The sequence below is a fragment of the Miscanthus floridulus genome, chromosome 9 (genome assembly GCF_019320115.1).
Source record: "Miscanthus floridulus cultivar M001 chromosome 9, ASM1932011v1, whole genome shotgun sequence".
Taxonomy (NCBI): domain Eukaryota; kingdom Viridiplantae; phylum Streptophyta; class Magnoliopsida; order Poales; family Poaceae; genus Miscanthus; species Miscanthus floridulus.
Window position 1 is genome coordinate 21,026,497 of NC_089588.1, and position 19,147 is coordinate 21,045,643.

Sequence of the window (19,147 nt, forward strand, 5' to 3'; positions counted from 1 at the left end):
GTTCTTGAGTTGCACGGTCTTCCCCGAAGTAAGCTTCAGATCCACCGTACCAACACCATAAACACCAGCACGCGCGCCATTCCCCATCAGCAAGGCTCCACTCCTCCCGACCTGGTAAAAAGAAAACAAGGACTTATCAGCACACACATGTATATTTGCACCTGTATCAACCCACCAATCAGGTGAGGAACAAACTGTAAATGCAGATAAATTACCATACCCAGCAGCGTCTGCATCAGTCTCAATGGTGTTGACTGTCTTCGCCTTTGGTGGGGGGCTTCCACTTAGCCTCAGGACACTCTCTAGAAAAGTGTCCAGTGTTCCCACAAGTGAAGCAGTTCATCTTTGCCTTGTCTAATCCCATCTTCTTATTATTACCTTTCTTGAAGAAGGTAGTGGATTTCTGCTTAAGCTCCTGCTGGGGCTTCTTCTTTTGTGGCTTAGGACGAAACTTTTGCACCACATGTGCACTAGTAGTCGCCTCACCATTCCCGCCCTTGCTCTTTCCCTTAACATCCTTTGCTCTTGCCTTGTCCTCAACATCAAGAGTGCCAACAAGTTCAGCAATGCTAAACTGCTGCCTCTTGTGTTTCAAGGTAGTAGCAAAATCAGTCCAGGAAGGTGGCAGCTTAGCAATAATGCAACCTGCCACGAACCTGTCAGGGAGAGGACAGCCGTACAGCTCCAATTCCTTCACCAGTCCCTGTATCTCATGAGCCTGTTCGACTACAGGACGGTTATCAACCATCTTGTAGTCATGGAACTGCTCCATGATGTACAGCTCAGAACCGGCGTCGGAAAGACCGTACCGGGCCTCAAGGGCTTCCCACACAGCTCTGCCAGTCGGGAGTGGTATGTAGGCATCAACCAGAGAATCATTGATGATGCTCAACAGTGCAGCCTTGCACATGGTCTCAGCATGTCCCCAAGCCTGCTCATCCTCATCGGATCTCACAGTAGCAGGCTGCTCATTGAGCACATGACCACAGCGCATGGCCGACAACCACAGAAGGGCTTTCTCACGCCACCTCTTGTAGTGAGTGCCCTCAAACGGCGTAGGCTTTAGCATGCCCGCAAAGCCAACAGATGAAAATGGCCTGAAATTACGTTTTTGGATTGTTGAAGAATAAGGCATTTTCATATTTATTTTAATCCATAAAAATGACGCAATAAAAATGAGAGTGAAGTCATGAATAAAAAGACAGAAACAATTCATGGCAAATGTTAACATGATGATAATACAAACTATAAAGCCAAAACATATGTGAAACATTGTTTTACATAGCTGAAGCATCACAGACATGATCATAAATATTAAAAATGTGTTCTCAAATATCAAGACCATGATGATCACAAAAATAAAAGGAACCAGAAAACCAGCATAATCATCCAAATCAACCAAACAGAGCATGTTGAATATAAAAGCAGTATTGCCTAGAAACATCATGATATTGATAATGAAACTCAGAAGAGGGTGAAGAAGATTATACCCTGCGGCGGAGCCGCTCGCACCAGGAAAGGTCATGGTGGTGCTTTGTTGTTGTAGTCGTCCCGCTCGATGCAGTGCAGACAAGGACGCCGTGAAGAAGCACCGCTACTGGTTCACCAGCGAGTAGTCGTGCCACCACTGACACTCCCCAAAAACGTAATCGCCCGTCTTCACCCGAGCAGGTGAAGCCCACGACGGAGACGCGTTTCGGAGGCCTACTCTTCCATCTCTGGTGCTCGCCGGAGGTGGAACGGGAAGAACTTGCGCTGCTGGAGAGTGGTGTACTTCGCCAAGAGTCCTTAACCGAGAGGGGAGGATTTGTTTTATAGGCAGAGGCCAGAAGACGAGAAGCCGACGGCACCGAGGGGTCACACCTCCCTTCTGCGGTGGGAGAGACGGAGACGAAGAGCCAGGAGTCACGGGAGTTACCAGAAACTCCTCCAATCAATTCCAATCAATTCGTCAGTTTCAAAAATAAAGGCCTCGCCCGCCCGTCCGCTCGCCTGCCTGCCTCGCCACGCCACGCCACGCCCACGCCCACGCGCACGGGCACGGGCTCGGGCCGGGCTGGGCGGCGGCGGCGGCGCGCGCGCGCGCGTGTGGCATCCAGGTGATCCACTTTTACTTCTCAAATAGATCGACCAATGACCAAGTATTTAAGTAGAGTCGCCTCTCGATTAAATTCCCATATGGTATAAAACCATTAATGCACATGTACGGACCATAGAGTTTAATAGAGTTATTAAATAAATGGGCCAAGCCCATAATATCTAACAATTGTTACTTTCTTGTAGTGGTATATTAGTGTTTATTGGTTGTATAACTTTTGTAGCTAGACTTGCATTTATATCTAAGTGAATCACACCTTCACACCAGTTCTCTCCTCATATTGAGTGTTCCGCTCTGTGTCGCTGAGATTAGAGTAGTATTCCATGGCATAAACGTGCTATTTGGGCTATTGGGTTATCTAGGTTTGCGGCCTACCCCACAAATGATTGTGGTAGTCAGCAGACGGTGACATCCCTGTCTGACCTTTGTAGTCCACCACATTTGGGTAAGTTCTTAAATCGTAGAATTCTATGAAGGAACAATTTGGGACCCTTCTCATCTTAGTCTGTTGCCATTTGGGATACCTTGTGTCTTGACACGGAAATTTGGTTACCGTGCAGGACACACGAAAACCTGGGAGATCTACTTAACTCCAAACGTAGGACAAGTCGGTTTCAAAACCATAGGCGTGCCATTAAATTTGACCCTGCAATTGACAAGGAGAGAAAAGTAATCAGTAATTTAAGACAACATGCTGGTGTTTCTCAAGACAGTTCAAATTTGTGGCTAAATAGCCAATCAGATAAAGCTATCAACTATAGAGTTGATATCCAGCATGCTCATAAAATATTCAAGATAAGTGCTATGGGCTATCATCAAGTATTAATTGAATTTATGGATCTAACTGCCGATAATCACGAGAAAAGAATGCAATAAAGGAGTTTTTATTGAGCTTAGTTGCGTTAATTGGTTGGTAAGGTGAAGTACCGTATTGGCTCATTAACCAAGATAAAAATAAGACAATCATTAAAGAGCCAATATATTTGTGAAGGGTTAGATCCTGAAAGCGCAGGCTATCAGCAAAATAGCCGATTCCAAGAGTTTTACAGTATAACATGCAAACCGTCGACTATCTAATTAATATAAAATAAGTTTATAAACCGATTAAATCCAACCTAATGTCTTTATCAATGAGGTTTGAAGCGATGACAGCTATGATAAAGACAACTGACTAAACTTAACAATCGATAAATTTATTTATATTTCAATAGAATCATGAAGACATATCTTCTATACCTAAATAGGAGACCCCCACTACAAGATTTTCCTAGCTTCTCATGCTGCCGAGTCATCCCTATTCAATTCCTCATGCAATGCTCACCCTTCCTCATGCAATGCTCATCCTGATTAAACAAGTTCCACTAATCCCCGTCCGTGCATAGCATCTCCTGCATTTATCGTGCAATACTCATCCTAATTAAACAAGTCCCACTGATCTCCATCCGTCCGCCATCTCCTGCACGTTAATCTCCATTGATCTAAAACTGCTTCTCGCTGATCTGAAACTGCAGCCCATTATCCTGGTTTCATTAATCAACTAGATGCATCCCTTTCTCTTCTCTATTAATTCAAGCTTCAATTGTAATCTATTTTTGGTCCACTAGCCCAGTTAAAAGGCCCCGGCGACAATATATTGGCAGCACGACGACGCAGGTGTAGAGCTCTAACTATTCTTATCTCTGCAAGTTCGTTCGATAACTGTGTGTGTGCACGCATGTGAGAGCAGGTGGAACATGACGATGCCCCCAGACAAGGCACAGGTGCTGCGGATGCTGATCAAGCTCTGTGGCACCAAGAACGCCATCGAGTGGGCGTGTTCAACAGATGCTTGCTCCTGTTTAAGGCCCTCGCGCTCCCCAGCAACGGCAAGTTCATGGCCATCGATGAGCCGCGACTACTACAAGCTCAGCTGGCCGTTCTTCGACCAGATCCGGGTCACGCACAAAGATGGACTTCTGTGTGTGGACCCCACGTTGAAGCACCTTCACGCGCTCCTCACCGACCAAGCCAACCACTGTTGGCGCTGGCGGACGGAATGGCAAACACCGACGGCGATCGGCCTTGGCCGACGAACTCTCAACTCACTCCGGTTGTTATCACGAACAAACAAAAAAAGGGAACACAAGAGTTTTTCCGCCGCCAGAGGTCACGGCCTTTTCTGTTGCTTTCTCTATTTATAGAAACGGTGTTACACGATCTTGTGATCAACCTCCCCCCCCCCCCCCCCCCCCCCCCCCCCCCCCCCCGCCGTGCACGCGCATGCTGCGCCACGCCCGCCTAAACCGCAGGTTTGTTTTCCTACGCACCCGGCGGGGATAACTCTACGCCGCACCGTGAACGCAGCACGGTTCTGGCGCCTACACCGCTAACACAAATGCAGCTAGCTTAACTGAATGTAAACGTGCCAAATGCAACTAACTAATTTACATCATGCTGATAACTGTGCACGGGATTGAGTTCAACATTTCACCCCCTAATCATGTTGCACTTCAACCACACCTAGCTGCTGACAAAGCTCAACAAACCTGGCACGACCAAGCGCCTTGGTCAGAATATCTGCTAGCTGTTCAGTCGTGCTCACATGATCAATGTCAACTTCACCTCTATCAACACAATCACGGACAAAGTGATACCTAGTGTCGATGTGTTTACTCCTGTCATGGTGAACTGGATTCTTGCTCAAAGCTATAGCCGATTTGTTGTCCACCAGAAGCCTCACCTTGGGTACCTGAACATCAAGGAGTTCAGCTAGAAGCAGGCTGAGCCAAATGCCTTGACAGGCAGCATTTGCACTGGCTATATATTCAGCCTCGCAGGATGATAGAGCTACCACCCTTTGCTTCTGAGACACCCATGTCACTAGACTTGTTCCCAACAAAAATACTGAGCCACTGGTACTCTTCCTGTCATCAACATCACCGGCCAAGTCATTGTCACTATAACCAACAAGTGAATCTGCAGTGCCCAACCTCTTGTACACAACTCCATAGTGTACTGTACCAGCCAAGTACCTCAGTATCTGCTTAACAGCTGCCCAATGACTCCCTCTGGGTTCCTCCATGTACCTACTCACAATACCCACTGCATAAGCAATGTCAGGCCGGGTATTGACTAAGTACCTCAAGCTTCCAATGATACTTCTGTATTTGGTCTTCTCAACAGGAGGAGACTTGTCATTTTTGCTCAACTTTAATCTGTTCTCCATTGGCACATGGCATGGATTACATCCACTCATTCCGGCTTGCTCAAGGATTCTCAGAGTGTAAGAGCTCTGACACAAAGTTGTCTTTCCATCTTGCTGATCAACTGGAATACCCAAATAATAACTAAGCAGTCCTAAGTCACTCATGCTAAAACTGCTCATCATCTCCTTCTTAAAGGACTCAATACTGGTGTTGCTTGATCCTGTGATTACCAAATCATCAACATACACTCCCACTAGAAGAAGACCATCTTTGCCTAATCTTCTGTATAGAGCATGTTCTAGAGGGTTTCTAACAAAACCAAGCTTCACCAGCTCACTGTCCAACCTAGCATTCCATGCCCTTGGAGCCTGACGCAGCCCATACAGGGCTTTCTTCAGTTTGAGGACTTTCCCACTGCCATCCTTGACAACAAATCCAGGAGGCAATTGAACATACACCTCCTCTCTCAGATCACCATTCAAGAACGCCGATTTCACATCCATGTGATGCACTTGCCAGCCCTTTAATGTAGCCAAAGCAATCAACAACTTGACTGTCTCAATTCTAGCCACAGGTGCAAAAACTTCCTCGAAGTCCACCCCCTCACGCTGTGCATATCCTTTGGCCACTAGCCGAGCTTTGTGCTTGGTCACAATTCCGTTAGGATCCTTCTTAACCTTGAAGACCCATTTTAAACCAATGGCTTTATGCCCCTTTGGCAATGTTGACAATTCCCATGTTTTGTTTGCTTGGATTGAATCCATTTCAGCAACCATGGCTTCCCTCCAACACTGCTCATTCAATGCTGCCTCAACACTCCTTGGCTCCTCAGCTGCAAAGTAGCACACTCCACTGTACTCTAAGTTTGTCATCTCATCAGTTGTATCAAATATGTTACTGACTGTTCTGTACCTCATTGGTACTCCCTCTGAATCGACAGACTCTCTAGTTGGTGGAGTTGCAAATTCCACACCCTGCACTGCTGGGCTCCCCAGGGGTGTTGCAAGGTCTGGAGTATTGCTTGACTTAGTGTCAACAGACCACTGGATCTGAGAAGGTGACCCACCACTTTGGCTTCCAGGATCAGCAGCATTTTCAGTCACGTTCTCTGAATTTTCAGTCACTGTTCCTTGTACGGCAACAGTGTAGAACTCAACATCAAACGACGATCTTACAGGATCAGACTACGAATTCTGTTTCCAATCCCAGCCTATGTTCTCTTCGAATATCACATCACGTGAGACATGCAGCCTTTTCGTCATAGGATCATAAACACGGTATCCTTTTGTTCCTGTCTCATACCCAACAAAAACCATTTTGGTTGATCTGTCGGATAGCTTGGAGACACCAGGCCCAGCAGTCTTCACATGAGCTACGCACCCAAAGGTGCGAAGATGATGCACTTTTGGCTTTCGACTATGCCAAGCTTTGTACGGGGTTTTCATCTTCAAGCTTCTGGTAGGAGCACGATTCAGCAAGTAAACTGCAGTTGACACTGCCTCTCCCCACAGCTCACCAGGAACCCCTTTGCCTTTCAGAAGACACCTCGCCATCTCCACTACGGTGCGATTGCGACGCTCTATGACACCGTTTTGCTGAGGTGTATAGGGAGCTGTGGTGAAATACTTCATCCCATGTTCATCACAATATTGCTGAAATTCCATGGAGTTGAATTCACCCCCCCCCCATCACTTCTGAAAGCCCGAAGCTTACAGTTTCTTTCTGATTCTGCCAGAGCCTGAATTTTCTTAAACCGACTGAATGCCTCATCTTTAGTCGTCAAGCACTCAACCCACATGTATCGTGAATAATCATCGACAATTAGCAGAAAGTAATTCTTACCACCTGCTGTGCTGGGTTTGATCTTCCCACACAAATCTGCATGGAACAAGTCTAGGGGCTTATCTGCACGATAACTTGCCACTTGAGGAAATGGGTGTCGGTGTTGCTTCCCAAGTGCACAACTGTCACAGAACTCCTCCACACGATCCAGCTGGGGTATCCCTTCTACCATCCCCTTTGTTCCAAGCTCCCGAAGGGCTCGAAAATTCAGATGGCCATATCGCCCATGCCAGAGCCATGCCTAATCATCTGCTTTCATCAGTAGGCAGACTAGAGCTGCAAGCTGCACTTTCAACAGATACAACCGGTTCTTTACACGTGGTGCTCGTGCCAGCAACAAGCGTTCAGCATCAAACACCTCACAGCAACCATCTTCCAACACCACCTTACAACCACCCTCCTCAAGCTAACCTAAGCTAATTATGTTGCTTTTTAACTTAGGTATGTAATACACCTCGGAGAGTACCTTGTGACCATGTTGCTTGGTCTGGAGCAGGACCGAGACGATGCCTTCAATGTTGACGAGTGAGCCATCCCCGAAGCGCACCGTGCCGCCCACCGATGAGTCCAGCGATCTGAGCGCCGCCCGGCACCCCGTCATGTGATTACTGGCACCCGTGTCGAGGACCTAGATGTCATGATCTTGATCCCCCTCTCCTGGAAACACCTTCTTCTCATTCAGGTGCACGACATGACGTGCAGTGCCGTCATGAGCCCGCTCGACGTCGTGAGCGTGGGCGCGCACAGCGTTCACCGTGGCGAGCAAGATCGCAGGCTGCTCGACGTCAGTCTAAGCATGGTGCACCTCCTCCTTTCGATCTTTCTTGGGCTTCTTACAGTCCTCCACCCAATGACCATAGAGACCGTAGTTTCTGCATCTCCCTTTTCGCCTCGGTGTGCCCATTGATGTCAGCTTGACAACGGGTTCCTTCTTCTCGCCGCGGTCACCGCGATCTCCACGCCCGCCGCCACCACCGTGCTTGGGCTTCCACGGTTTCTTGCCTGCTCCACTCATCGACGAGGACTCCGGCATTAGACAATGTCGGTACTTCGCCATCCAGTCCTCCTCTGACAACAATAGATTGCATGTTTTGTCAGTGACCGCCTCGATCCCAAAGCGAACCTCCGCCATCTTCAATCTGCCCACCAGTTCCTCAATCGTGAGCGTTTTTAGATCGAGAAGAGTCTCGATTGAAATTGCGATCTACGCATATCGCTGAGGTAGCACGCGTAGCATCTTCTTCACTACTCGAGCGTCATCAACTGTTTCGCCCGACGTGTGCAGGTCAGCCGCCAGGGCGCCAATGCGCAAGGCGAACTCGTCCACCGTCTCAGAATCTTTGAACTTGATGTTCTCAAATTCCTTCAACAAGCGTTGGGCGTTAGCTTCCTTGATGCGATCTGCACCAACTCGCATGCTTCTCACCACCTCCCACGCCTCCTTGACAGTCTTCTTCACGCCCAGAAGTTGCCACATCTCCTGCGGGACTGATCGAAGGATGCCGGCCATTGCCTGCCTATCCTGTGACCTTTTCACCTTGTCACCGCCAGGATCAATGGTGTCCCATATCTCCAGGGTTTCAAAGTTGCATTGCAACAACATAGCCCATTCCGCGTAATTAGAGCGGGTGAGCATCAGCCACATAAGCGAGCTTTCACGAACACGCTCGGCGCCGGATGATGATCCATTTTCACCCATCTTCTAGATCGATGTGGTTCTTCCTCTACGGCCAAGGCGACCTTCTTCACGCGGCATTACACACCGCCGTGACTCCTCCTCGCCGAGAAACACCACCCTCTCGCTCTTATACCAATTGTTGGCGCCGGCTGACAGAATGGCAAACACCGACGGCGATCGGCCTCGGCCGATGAACTCTCAACTCGCTCGGGTTGTTATCACGAACAAACAAAAAAAGGGAACACAAGAGTTTTTCCGCCGCCAGAGGTCACGGCCTTTTCTGTTGCTTTCTCTATTTATAGAAACGGTGTTACACGATCTTGTGATCAACCTCCCCCCCCCCCACCATGCACGCGCATGCTGCGCCACGCCCGCCTAAACCGCGGGTTTGTTTTCCTACGCACCCGGCGGGGATAACTCTACGCCGCACCGTGAACGAGCGCCTACACCGCTAACACAAATGCAGCTAGCTTAACTGAATGTAAACATGCCAAATGCAACTAACTAATTTACATCATGCTGATAACTGTGCACGGGATTGAGTTCAACAACCACAGCGCCTTCGACTTCGTGTTCGTGGACGCCGACAGCCAAACAGATGATTCCTCACCCAATCCTCTTTGATCAATCCTTTTATTTTGTATCCAATTTACTATTGGCTGGTCTTTTCTTTAGGCTTAAAAATACAATTGTGGGTGTGTCAGCTCGCGTTGCGTATTTTGTTGTCTTTCCTCTTCATTTAGTAAAATTAGTTGTTTCTTCTCCCTCTCCATCGATCAGCCTCCTCCATGCAGGAAACAGATCTCCATGAAACACTACCGGATTCAGGAGCTTTGCCGAGTGCCGGGGGCACTCGGCGAAGACCCAAAAACACTCGGCAAAGGGTTTGCCGAGTGTTACACTCGGCAAACGACACTTGGCAAACCCTTTGACGGCAAACGCTAGTTTGCCGAGTGTTTTTTGTCGTACACTCGGCAAAGATGTTGCCGAGTGAAAAAAAAACACTCGACAAACTTTTTTTTAAAAAAAATAAAAAATGACATTTTTTTAGAAAAAAAATAAAAAAAAACAAGCCACCGTCTTCTCCTCGCCGCACCGCCACCACGCCGCACCACCACCACGCCGGGGCTGGATCTGGTGGAGGTGGTCGAGGAGCGCCGCCAGTAGATCCGCCGCCGGGAAAGGAAGGGAGGAGGGCGCGGCCGCGCCAGGAGAGGAGGGCCACGCGCCAGATCCGTCTGCCACGTCGGGGCCGGATCCAGCCTCGGCGTGTGCCACCATCGCCGGATCCACCCGCGCCGGGGCCGGACCTGGTGGAGGCGGTGGAGGAGCGCCGTCGGGAAAGGGAGGGGGGAGGGTGCCGTCGTGCTGGGGCCAGATCTGGTGGAGGCGGTGGAGGAGCGCCGCCAGGAAAGGGATGGGGGAGGGTGCCGCCGCGCCGGGAGAGGAGGGCCGCGCGCCAGATTCGTTCGCCCGTCGAGAGAGGAAGGGGGGAGGGCGCCACCGCCGGGAAAGGGAGGGGGAGGGACCGCCGCCGAATCTAGGGAAGGAGTGGAGGGCCACTGGCGGGGAGAAGGGGAGGGGGCGGTGCGGCGCGTGCGGGGAGAAGGGGAGGGGGCATGCGAGCGCGGCGCGAGAGAAGGGGAGGGCCCGCCGGTGGGGAGAAGGGCTGGGGGCGGCGCGGTGCGTGTGCGGAGAAGGGGAGGGGGCGTACGGGCGTGGCGCAGGAGAAGGGGAGGGCGCATGCGGGGAGAAGAGGGGGGCGGGTGGGGGCGTTATATTTGGTGTTTTGCTTTGCCGAGTGGGGATGGGAGGCACTTGGCAAAGCTGATTTTTTATTTTTTTCTAGCTCTTTTTTACACAGCAATTAGTTTTTTCCTTTGCCGAGTGTCCTAGATATGTACACCCCACAAAGTTTTTTTTCATTTTTTTTCTTCTCCTTTTTTGTAGAAAAAATATTTTTATTTCTTTGCCGAGTGTCCTAGATCTGGGCACTCGGCAAAGTTTTTTTTTCTTCTCCTTCTTTCCCAGAAAAAATATTTTATTTATTTGCTGAGTGAAAAAAAACACTCGGCAAACCCCTTTTTGCCGAGTGTTTTTTTTTTTTGACACTCGGCAAACCTCATCTTTGCCGAGTGTTTTTTTTTTTACCGAGTGTTTTTAGCACAGCACTCGGCAAATAGCTTGTTTGCCCAGTACCCGAGAGAATACACTCGGCAAACATAAAAACACTCGGCAAATTTGACGTTTCCGGCAGTGAAATTGATCTTCCGTGAGAAAGCAAAAAGGTGGAACATAATATGATGTCCTGCTTTCTTATTATTCTTTTGCTAACTTTCGGAGATGATACTCTACGGCCATTTCATCACAACAGGAACACATAATTCTGTTCTACATCTTCCGTGTTTTTAAGGAAAATCAATTACATATAGTAATATGTTCAAGCAGAAAATTATTTCCACATGTAAAAAAATTCCTCAACTCATCCACATGTGGACATCTTTTAACCATTTTCCTCACAGAACTCTACAACTAAGTAACTATCTATAGTCACCTTCAAATTACCGCAGCAACGCGTGGGGTGCCATCTAGTTATACACGTGAAGGCGTGAGCTATCGGCCAAATAGCCGATTCAGATGGTTTTAAGATATAGTGTGCAAATAATCATCCATTTCATACGGATAAATCTACGAACGAATCAAGTCTTAACCTATTATCATTATCAGTGAGGTTCAAAGCAATGGCAGCTATGATAACAAGCAATAGATTAAAGCACAATAAGTCAATAGATCTATTCATACTTCAACAAAGTCTTAAAAGCACACTATAAGTGAAAGTATGGACCATCGGCTCCATAGTCGATGAAGAACATAGCAAGCAAACAAGGTTATATTTAACTGTAAATAGATGCACTGGTTAATAATTTTCAATCTAAGGTGCTATCAGTGAGGGTTGAGGCGATACAGCTATGATAGTGAACGATAGATTGAATTTTACTAACCGATAAATCTACTTAAAATCAAATATGCCTTGAACGCCTACTATGTTTTGATCAAAGTCGAGATAAAACAGCCGATCTAGTAGAATTAATCATCAAAATAATAACCAATCGTGATGTACCAAAAAGACGATGAATTAATATGATGAGGTGCCGATCTATCTCGGTCTTGATCAGGTAAATTGGTGTGATGTTGCTATAATTGGTAAAAAGATACTAGCAATAGCAAGATCCGTAACTGGTGAATCTACTAAAAACAGCAAGGAAGCCTTACTAATCTCTAATAGATTCGATAACTTATGATTTGATCTAAACCAAGCAGTGAGGTCGTAAAGATGCAGCTTTACTTGATACAGATACAAATCAATAACTAACTTATATCGAACTCACAGTGGAGGTCAATGATGATGCAGTCGTACGAGGTAAGATATAAGTCATGACGGTACTCACAAACAAACCGGAGGTTGGCTCAACCAATGCAGCCCCGCTAGTTGAAAAACTCACCGAAATCTACCTTACTCCTACTCCTAAGGGTGGCATGAAAGCCAAAAAGTAACTGAATGGGTTTGTGATTGATTGATTGTTCTGTGGATTACAATAGCTGGGGTGTACTATTTGTACCCAAGGCCTAAAACATGAGTCCTAGTCGAACAAGACTCTTTTATAAACTTGGAATAGAAAAAAACATCCTAAATTAAAATAACTTGGACTCCAACTTTTTCTTTTCGTGAAGTCCGACACATCTCTTGCTTCAATTACTGCCATCTTCTCGTCGGCAGAGTCCAACCTCAACTCGATGATTCCGATGGCAATCCAAGTTAGCCAATTCCGCAGATATCACGGCTTCATAACAAATCCCCCAAATCTCAGTTCCCGCGTACCCATTCAAAAATTTGGTGTCAACACCTTGCAAAATTAGCTACTTAAGCATAAGAAAGACCAACAGTGTCAGGATTAATCAACAACAGTATTAATGACATGCCCAAGTGTATGAAAACTTTTTCCTGCTTCTCAAGTTAAACCCTACAATAGATGGCTAAAAATGCTAAGTATATATTGCTCACTACTGCATCTTGGTCATGGTATTTAACCAAGGCGTATGAACAAAACTAGAGGTGCATTTAAGTGTTGGAGAATGCTACCCTCTGTTGTGGGGTGTGACGATTGCATGTTAATCTTCTATACCTAAATAGAAGAACCCCGGCCAACCACATGGTTTTTCTAGTTTCTCATGAAGCCACGTCATCATCATCCATGCCAAAAATTATATCTCGCGTCTTGCCGTTTCTCCTTCCCCACATGTGCATGCTTGCCATTTCTTCTTCCCAATCGCATGCATATGCAAACCGCCTGCACGAAATCCACTCCCAGCAATTGACGCACCAGGAACTGCCAAGCAATTGAGGGGCCGACTGATTGTTGTATTTATCTCCCCTTCATTCATCTCTTGGTCGCAATTTGCATGGCATGAGCCATTCGTCTCTCCTCTCCAACCTCTCCTTTTCACATCTCGATTACTCCTCTCCAACCTCTCCTTTTCACATCTCGATTACTTTGCTTTACTACATATTTAGTAATTTTTGTTTGCTTGGGTGACACTACTACAGAAGTTAACTGTAGGGGTGGCTCTAGAGCCTCTGTAGCGGCGGCTGCGCCAGCCGCCCTTCCCAGGGTGTTCCTACAGGGGGTGTCTCTATAGGGGCGGTTTCCTGACCGCCCCTGCAGTGCCCTCTGTAGGGGCGGCTGGTGTTTTCAGCCGCCCCTACAGTGCCCTCTGTAGGGGTGGCTAGTAATATCAGCCGCCCCTGTAATGGACTTCTGTAAGGGTGGTTGTATCACCAGCCGCCCCTGCTATGTATATTTGTAAGGGCGGTTCAATCAAGAACCGCTCCTACAGTTATTTTCCAGAAAAAAAATAATTCAAATTCAAATCTGACCACATATATATATATATATATATATATATATATAAATTCAAATTCGAATCTGACCGCCACAAATATACATATATACATCCACAAACACAAGATCATTATTTAGAACATCATCACAAGTCATAATTCACAAAAGTCCATCATTACAACATAGTCCATTATGAAGTCCATCATTATAACATAGTCCATTAAGAAATCCACAAGTCCACATGCAAAACAAAGTCCAAACCGTTCCAAAGTCTGATCCAAACCATACCACAAGTCCACATTGTCATCAACGGCATAGTCCATTTAGTAGTAGTTATATTATGACCGACATGTACCAAGTCAAGTCTGTTTCAATAAAGCCGGAAAGCAAATAACTATCCTAGGATAGGAATAATACCTATCGTATCAAATATTCAAGGGCGATCTAAAAGCACAGACATCCTAGCTATGTAATTAAAAGTAGAGTTAACTTAAAAGCACATAATTTTAGGCTAGCCGTAATTCGCAATTTTTGTTGCACAAAAGGCATCAAGGTTCATTAAATTTGGATTTGCAATTAACAGTGATGAATTTAAATTGATAGTGCGCTCTTAGGCTGACCAATGCATGAGCAAGGCACTAACCTTGAGTTCTCTATCATCTCACTTCTGCCAAGGCACAGTGAGTGTTGCATCAGAACACCCAAGCTTGTGGCAACCAGTTTTTGCAGTGAATTCACATGCTCAAACATCTGAAATGCAGAACTAAACAATTTCATTCCCTTTGAAAGGTAGACCAAAGACCTCCATACCTGTTAATGAAGGCAATAGATGAATCAGAGTCAATTGCAATGTTCAGAATAACGTAAGCGAGGGCTATCCATCAACCTCATAACCAAAAAAGGCATTTATCATTTTGAAATAGCACACATCATCGGCTGTTGTGGAAATGATGTTTAGCAAAATAGGTCCTGGCACCAGAAGAAAACGACAGCATGTATATGTTATAAAACAATAGGGACATTATGTGAAGGAAATGAAGGCAATGGTTTCCTTCAGATGTATTACCTGCAGCTACATTGTATTAGGGAATGCATGTCCCTTAAGAATTACACATGTACAAAGGCATATCAACTTTGAAACAATATATGCTGCCTATTCTATCAGTCAATTTTTTAAACGTTACATATTTAGAAACAGTCCTTATACAGAGATAAATGTTTTATTACAGTGGAGCAAAGCAAACCCAAAGGCAGTGCTTGTTCTTTGCTTGGAAAGCATTCAGTATTGTGATTTACCATAAGACAGAGTTCTAAACCTGGTGGCTGCATTTTTCTTGTATGATGCATGTAGGACAGAGTTCTAAACCTGGTGGCTGCATATTTCTTTTACGATGCATGTAAGAGAAGATTAAGCAGACAGATTGGATTAGCATAGTTAAGAAACTATGGATTGACATTGCACTTCGGCCTCTCAGTTTCAATACAGTAACAGACCATCAGAAGAATAAACAGGAGCAATAAAGTTGGTAAAAATTACCAGTTGGAAAGCTATTCCAGTCCGTTACTTTAGCCCATCCTTTTTTATTCCAACTGCATACAAAAAAAAATAGGTGGCGAAATGCCGAGCATATTCAAAGTACTCTAAAAAGTGAAAACCGGTTCATTTTTATGGCATGTTTATAATGCTTGGAACATAGAAAAGGGATGCAGCATCACTAGTATATCAGTTCTAAAACAATTATAAATTTTATTTCCTACCTTTTTTAAGGTACAATCTTGCATCTTATCACATAGGCCATCCAGAAGTTGTACAACCCGAAGCTCACTGACCCTACACCATGTATATAGAACCAAGTACACAACACTACAAAAGTAAGCAATGAGATATGTCCATGATTTCTATAAGTATGTGAGGACAAACAATGCTTGCGAAGAACTGAAGATCGAATAGTCTGCAAGTGGAATGTTAAATCACGGATTATTCCTATAAATATTTGTCCAATAAATATGTATTCGCTCATTCTATTTTAAAAGACATCCCCCCTCCCTCTGACCTTTAGAATCTAAGCGGTTGTGCAAGTCCAAGTGATTTCTCGGCCTATCCTGCATTAGAGCATTCAGGAACACAAAAAATTGATCAAATGGTGCCAACACCAAGAAAGTAATAAAATAATATGCTGCAATGATTATGGAACGATTGCTTTGTGAATTGTAAAAAATAATTTTTGTACCTGAGAAAGGTAATAAAAGGACCATTTAATAGAAATAAAACCGGTCAGCATTGTGAAGAATGGTTGGAAACTCGGAATTACTAAATTAAAAGTAACAAAAAGAGAAGTTATTGGTTCAGTTACACTCGAAATTCCAATCTCTAGCTGCGCCTGGAAAGAAGATGAAGAGACACATCATAATGTAGAGTGTGCATCGCAAATTGCTTGAACAAAATGCAGCATATGAACACAAATTCCATTTGCTGACACAGGCCACTGCCTCTTTGTGCCTATGCCTATGTACTATCAGACTGAGAAGAAGGAGACACAAACCTCGACCCTAGCGAGGACCAGGCTTGGGCAGAGATGAAGATGAGGGAAGTGCTTTCACCCGGGGCCGGTCGTGCCCCAACCTTGCATCTCCTTGGCGACCTTCCATGAGCGGGCGCTTCATGTCGTCGACCTCCAGCAGCTGCGCACGCGAGGGGTCAGTACCGCGCCTAGGGTTTGGGCGACGAAGAAGCGGCAGCAGGCAGCGGGAGGTGGGTGGGACCTTGGCAGCGGCGTCGCCGGCGGCCACGTGGACGCTGGCGCCATCCACGAGGATCTCCGATTAGGGGCGGCGGCGGCATTGGGCTAGGGCCCAGAGGTGAGTCGTGGAGGAGGAGAAGGACATGGAGCGGCGAATCGGCGAGCTGGGTCGCGGGCGACGGCGACGGAGAAAACCCGTGAATCGAGGAGCGGGATTGCGGGCACTGGCGGCGAAGGCAGGAATCGGGCGAAGGCGTGGACGGACGTGAGCGGAGGGCACGAGGGAAGCAGAGGCTGGACTGGGAGGAGGTTTCATTTTTTTTCGGGGTTTTCGGTTATTTCCTTGAGTGCATGGTGGAGGGCACTAGTGGGGGTGGCTGGGTCTGGGCCTGGGCCTGCGTGCATGGACTAAGTGCACTGGTGGGAGGGCTGAACCGTGCTCACTGTAGGTGGAACAGTAGCTGACGGGAGAGACTAAAGATTCCATATGATGATTCCTTCTCCACAGCTATAAATCCAACACAAACGAGATGGACCTCAATCGCAAAAAAAAAACGAGATGGACCTCCAACGGAGATTTTTGTCTCAGCATATTAAAATTTTCCTCAAAAAAATCACCAAATTAACGTGCTATTATAAATATTGCGTAGACTACAAATACATTCAGAATCGATAAGAGGTCCACTGTAGCTATTTGCTTGGAGGACTGAAAAAAGGATTTTCAGACATTGAATTTTATTTGTCTGGAGATTATTAGATCTTTGCCTGGTTGGGTGTAGAGCTGTCAGGCAGCAACCAGACAGCAGCCATCTGTTCAGCTAATAATTTCTGCGGCTGATAAGGCAGTTGATGCTTATTTATTATGAGAGAAAAATACTATACCATGACTGATAAGCCAAATTGATAAGTTCAAGCCAACAGGGCAGTACGGTTGTACGCCATGGCAGCATCCCATAGCCACCATAGGGCACGACAGCCATGCTGGCGTTGAACCCGGCGGGCTGCCCCTGCAAGCCGCCCTGCCTGCCGGTAAGATAGGAGTGGCTGCTGGCAAACACACATGGCGATGGAGCACGGCGGCACCGCCTCGGTAGCAAGAGAGCACGAGAGGAGGATGGAAAACTTAGTTTTAGTTCTGCTTAGCTGTCAACCCAACCACCCACACAGCTAAGTTTAATAGTGCAAAACAATCAATGAAACGGGCTAAAGCCCAGCAACACACCCTTGCGGCATGCATGCCTGCTTACAGGCCCAATAAATTAGTGTAGTCCAATATCAAAGGCACAGCATATAGCCTATTTGTGACAATCCCCCCTCCTTAAGATGCAGCGCGCCCTCGAGATGCCGATGAAGACTACGCCATGTTGCCCAGTGCACTGGATAGGATTCCTGCTGCACCAGAACAAAAGGTACCACACGATGACACGCACTGTAATCCACACGATGACACCCTTTTCTGAGCCTCGTAATTGTTAGCGACAGTGTGAGCGAGAAGTTTCCGTGCACGTTCACACGTCCTAAGGCTCTCCTTGAATGTAGCTAGCTTCGTTAATTATCTGATCATGATGTAATTGTATAAAGGCGTAAGCCTCTGATCAATACAAAAGTTGTAGATCTTGATGAGTTATTCAACTTTGGTATTTATCACTTTTTCAGCTGAAATCATTTGGGGTACCAAAATCTTGTCTGAAGTTGCATTTTTTTTAAATTCAAAATTTAAATTGCTCAAACTTTTCATATGTATATATTGACAAAACCAACAAAATAAATTGATAGAGAATGATTTTAGAAAATTTTAGGAAAAAAATCATCAGATTTGGAGTTAGTATGAGAAAGAAAAACTAGTTACAAAGTTGACCCACAGATTAAAAAAAGAAATCACAATGTTCACTACGATCATGTAAGAATTATCTAGAACAGTGTGATTTCTCATTTTAATCTGTGGGTAAACTTTGTAACTAATTGTTCTCCCTCATACTAACTCCAAATGTGATGGTTTTTTTTCCTAAAAATTTCTAAAATCATGCTTCAGCATTTAAGTTTGATCCAACTTGGATGTAACAATGTTTTACACATTTTAAAATTTGAAATTTAAAATTTAACAAGTTCAAACAAAATTTTAAAACCCTAAATGATTTCAGATGTAAAAGTGATGAATACAAAAGTTGTTTAACTCATCAAGATCTACAACTTTTATTTTGGTTATCTTGTCATTTGACTTAATTTGAACCTTTCAAATTTTGAAATTTGAAAAAAGACAAGTTGAAACCATAATTTGGACCCCCAAATCATTTCAACCGAAAAAGTAATGAATACCAAAGTTGAATAACTCATGGAGATCTACAAATTTTATTTTGGTAATTTCATAATTTGATAAATTCTTAGTACACATTGTTCACACAAACATACGTGAATGTAGTCTCAAACACACACATAAATGTAGTTTCAAACACACATACATAAATGTAGTCTCACATACATGAATGTAGTCTCACACACACATACATGAATGTAGTCTCACACACATATACATAAATGTAGTCTCACACACACATACATGAATGTAGTCTTACGAACACTGACACACTTACATAAACTAGCTAGCCTACCGTGACAACTTTCGCCTTGACACCTTTTTGTTCCCATGGCAATACATCTTTGGGCAGGTTCTTTTCCACAGCCTCGATCTTCTTACAAAAGTC

General features: G+C 45.5%; 1 protein-coding gene and 1 long non-coding RNA gene across 3 annotated transcripts; both read right to left on the bottom strand.

Annotated features, from left to right (window-relative positions):
* Positions 1–8,329: 8,329 nt before the first annotated feature.
* Positions 8,330–8,824, bottom strand: LOC136479412 (uncharacterized). Its single transcript, XM_066477288.1, has one exon. It carries the CDS (start codon positions 8,822–8,824, stop codon positions 8,330–8,332), a length of 495 nt encoding a protein of 164 aa, XP_066333385.1.
* Positions 8,825–14,033: 5,209 nt separating this feature from the next.
* LOC136481522 (uncharacterized) lies at positions 14,034–15,918 on the bottom strand. 2 transcript variants are annotated; one of them, XR_010764744.1, is made up of 4 exons: positions 15,759–15,918; positions 15,463–15,656; positions 15,242–15,294; positions 14,034–14,514 (listed from the first exon to the last, which is right to left on the bottom strand). It is a non-coding gene; the product is annotated as an uncharacterized lncRNA (long non-coding RNA). The 2 variants fall into 2 exon arrangements; XR_010764743.1 differs by having other exon boundaries at positions 15,463–15,918.
* Positions 15,919–19,147: the final 3,229 nt, after the last annotated feature.

What these genes read in the sequence shown, in the direction of transcription:
- LOC136479412 (XM_066477288.1), bottom strand. Translation starts at nt 8,824, where the DNA reads ATGGGTGAAAATGGATCATCATCCGGCGCCGAGCGTGTTCGTGAAAGC.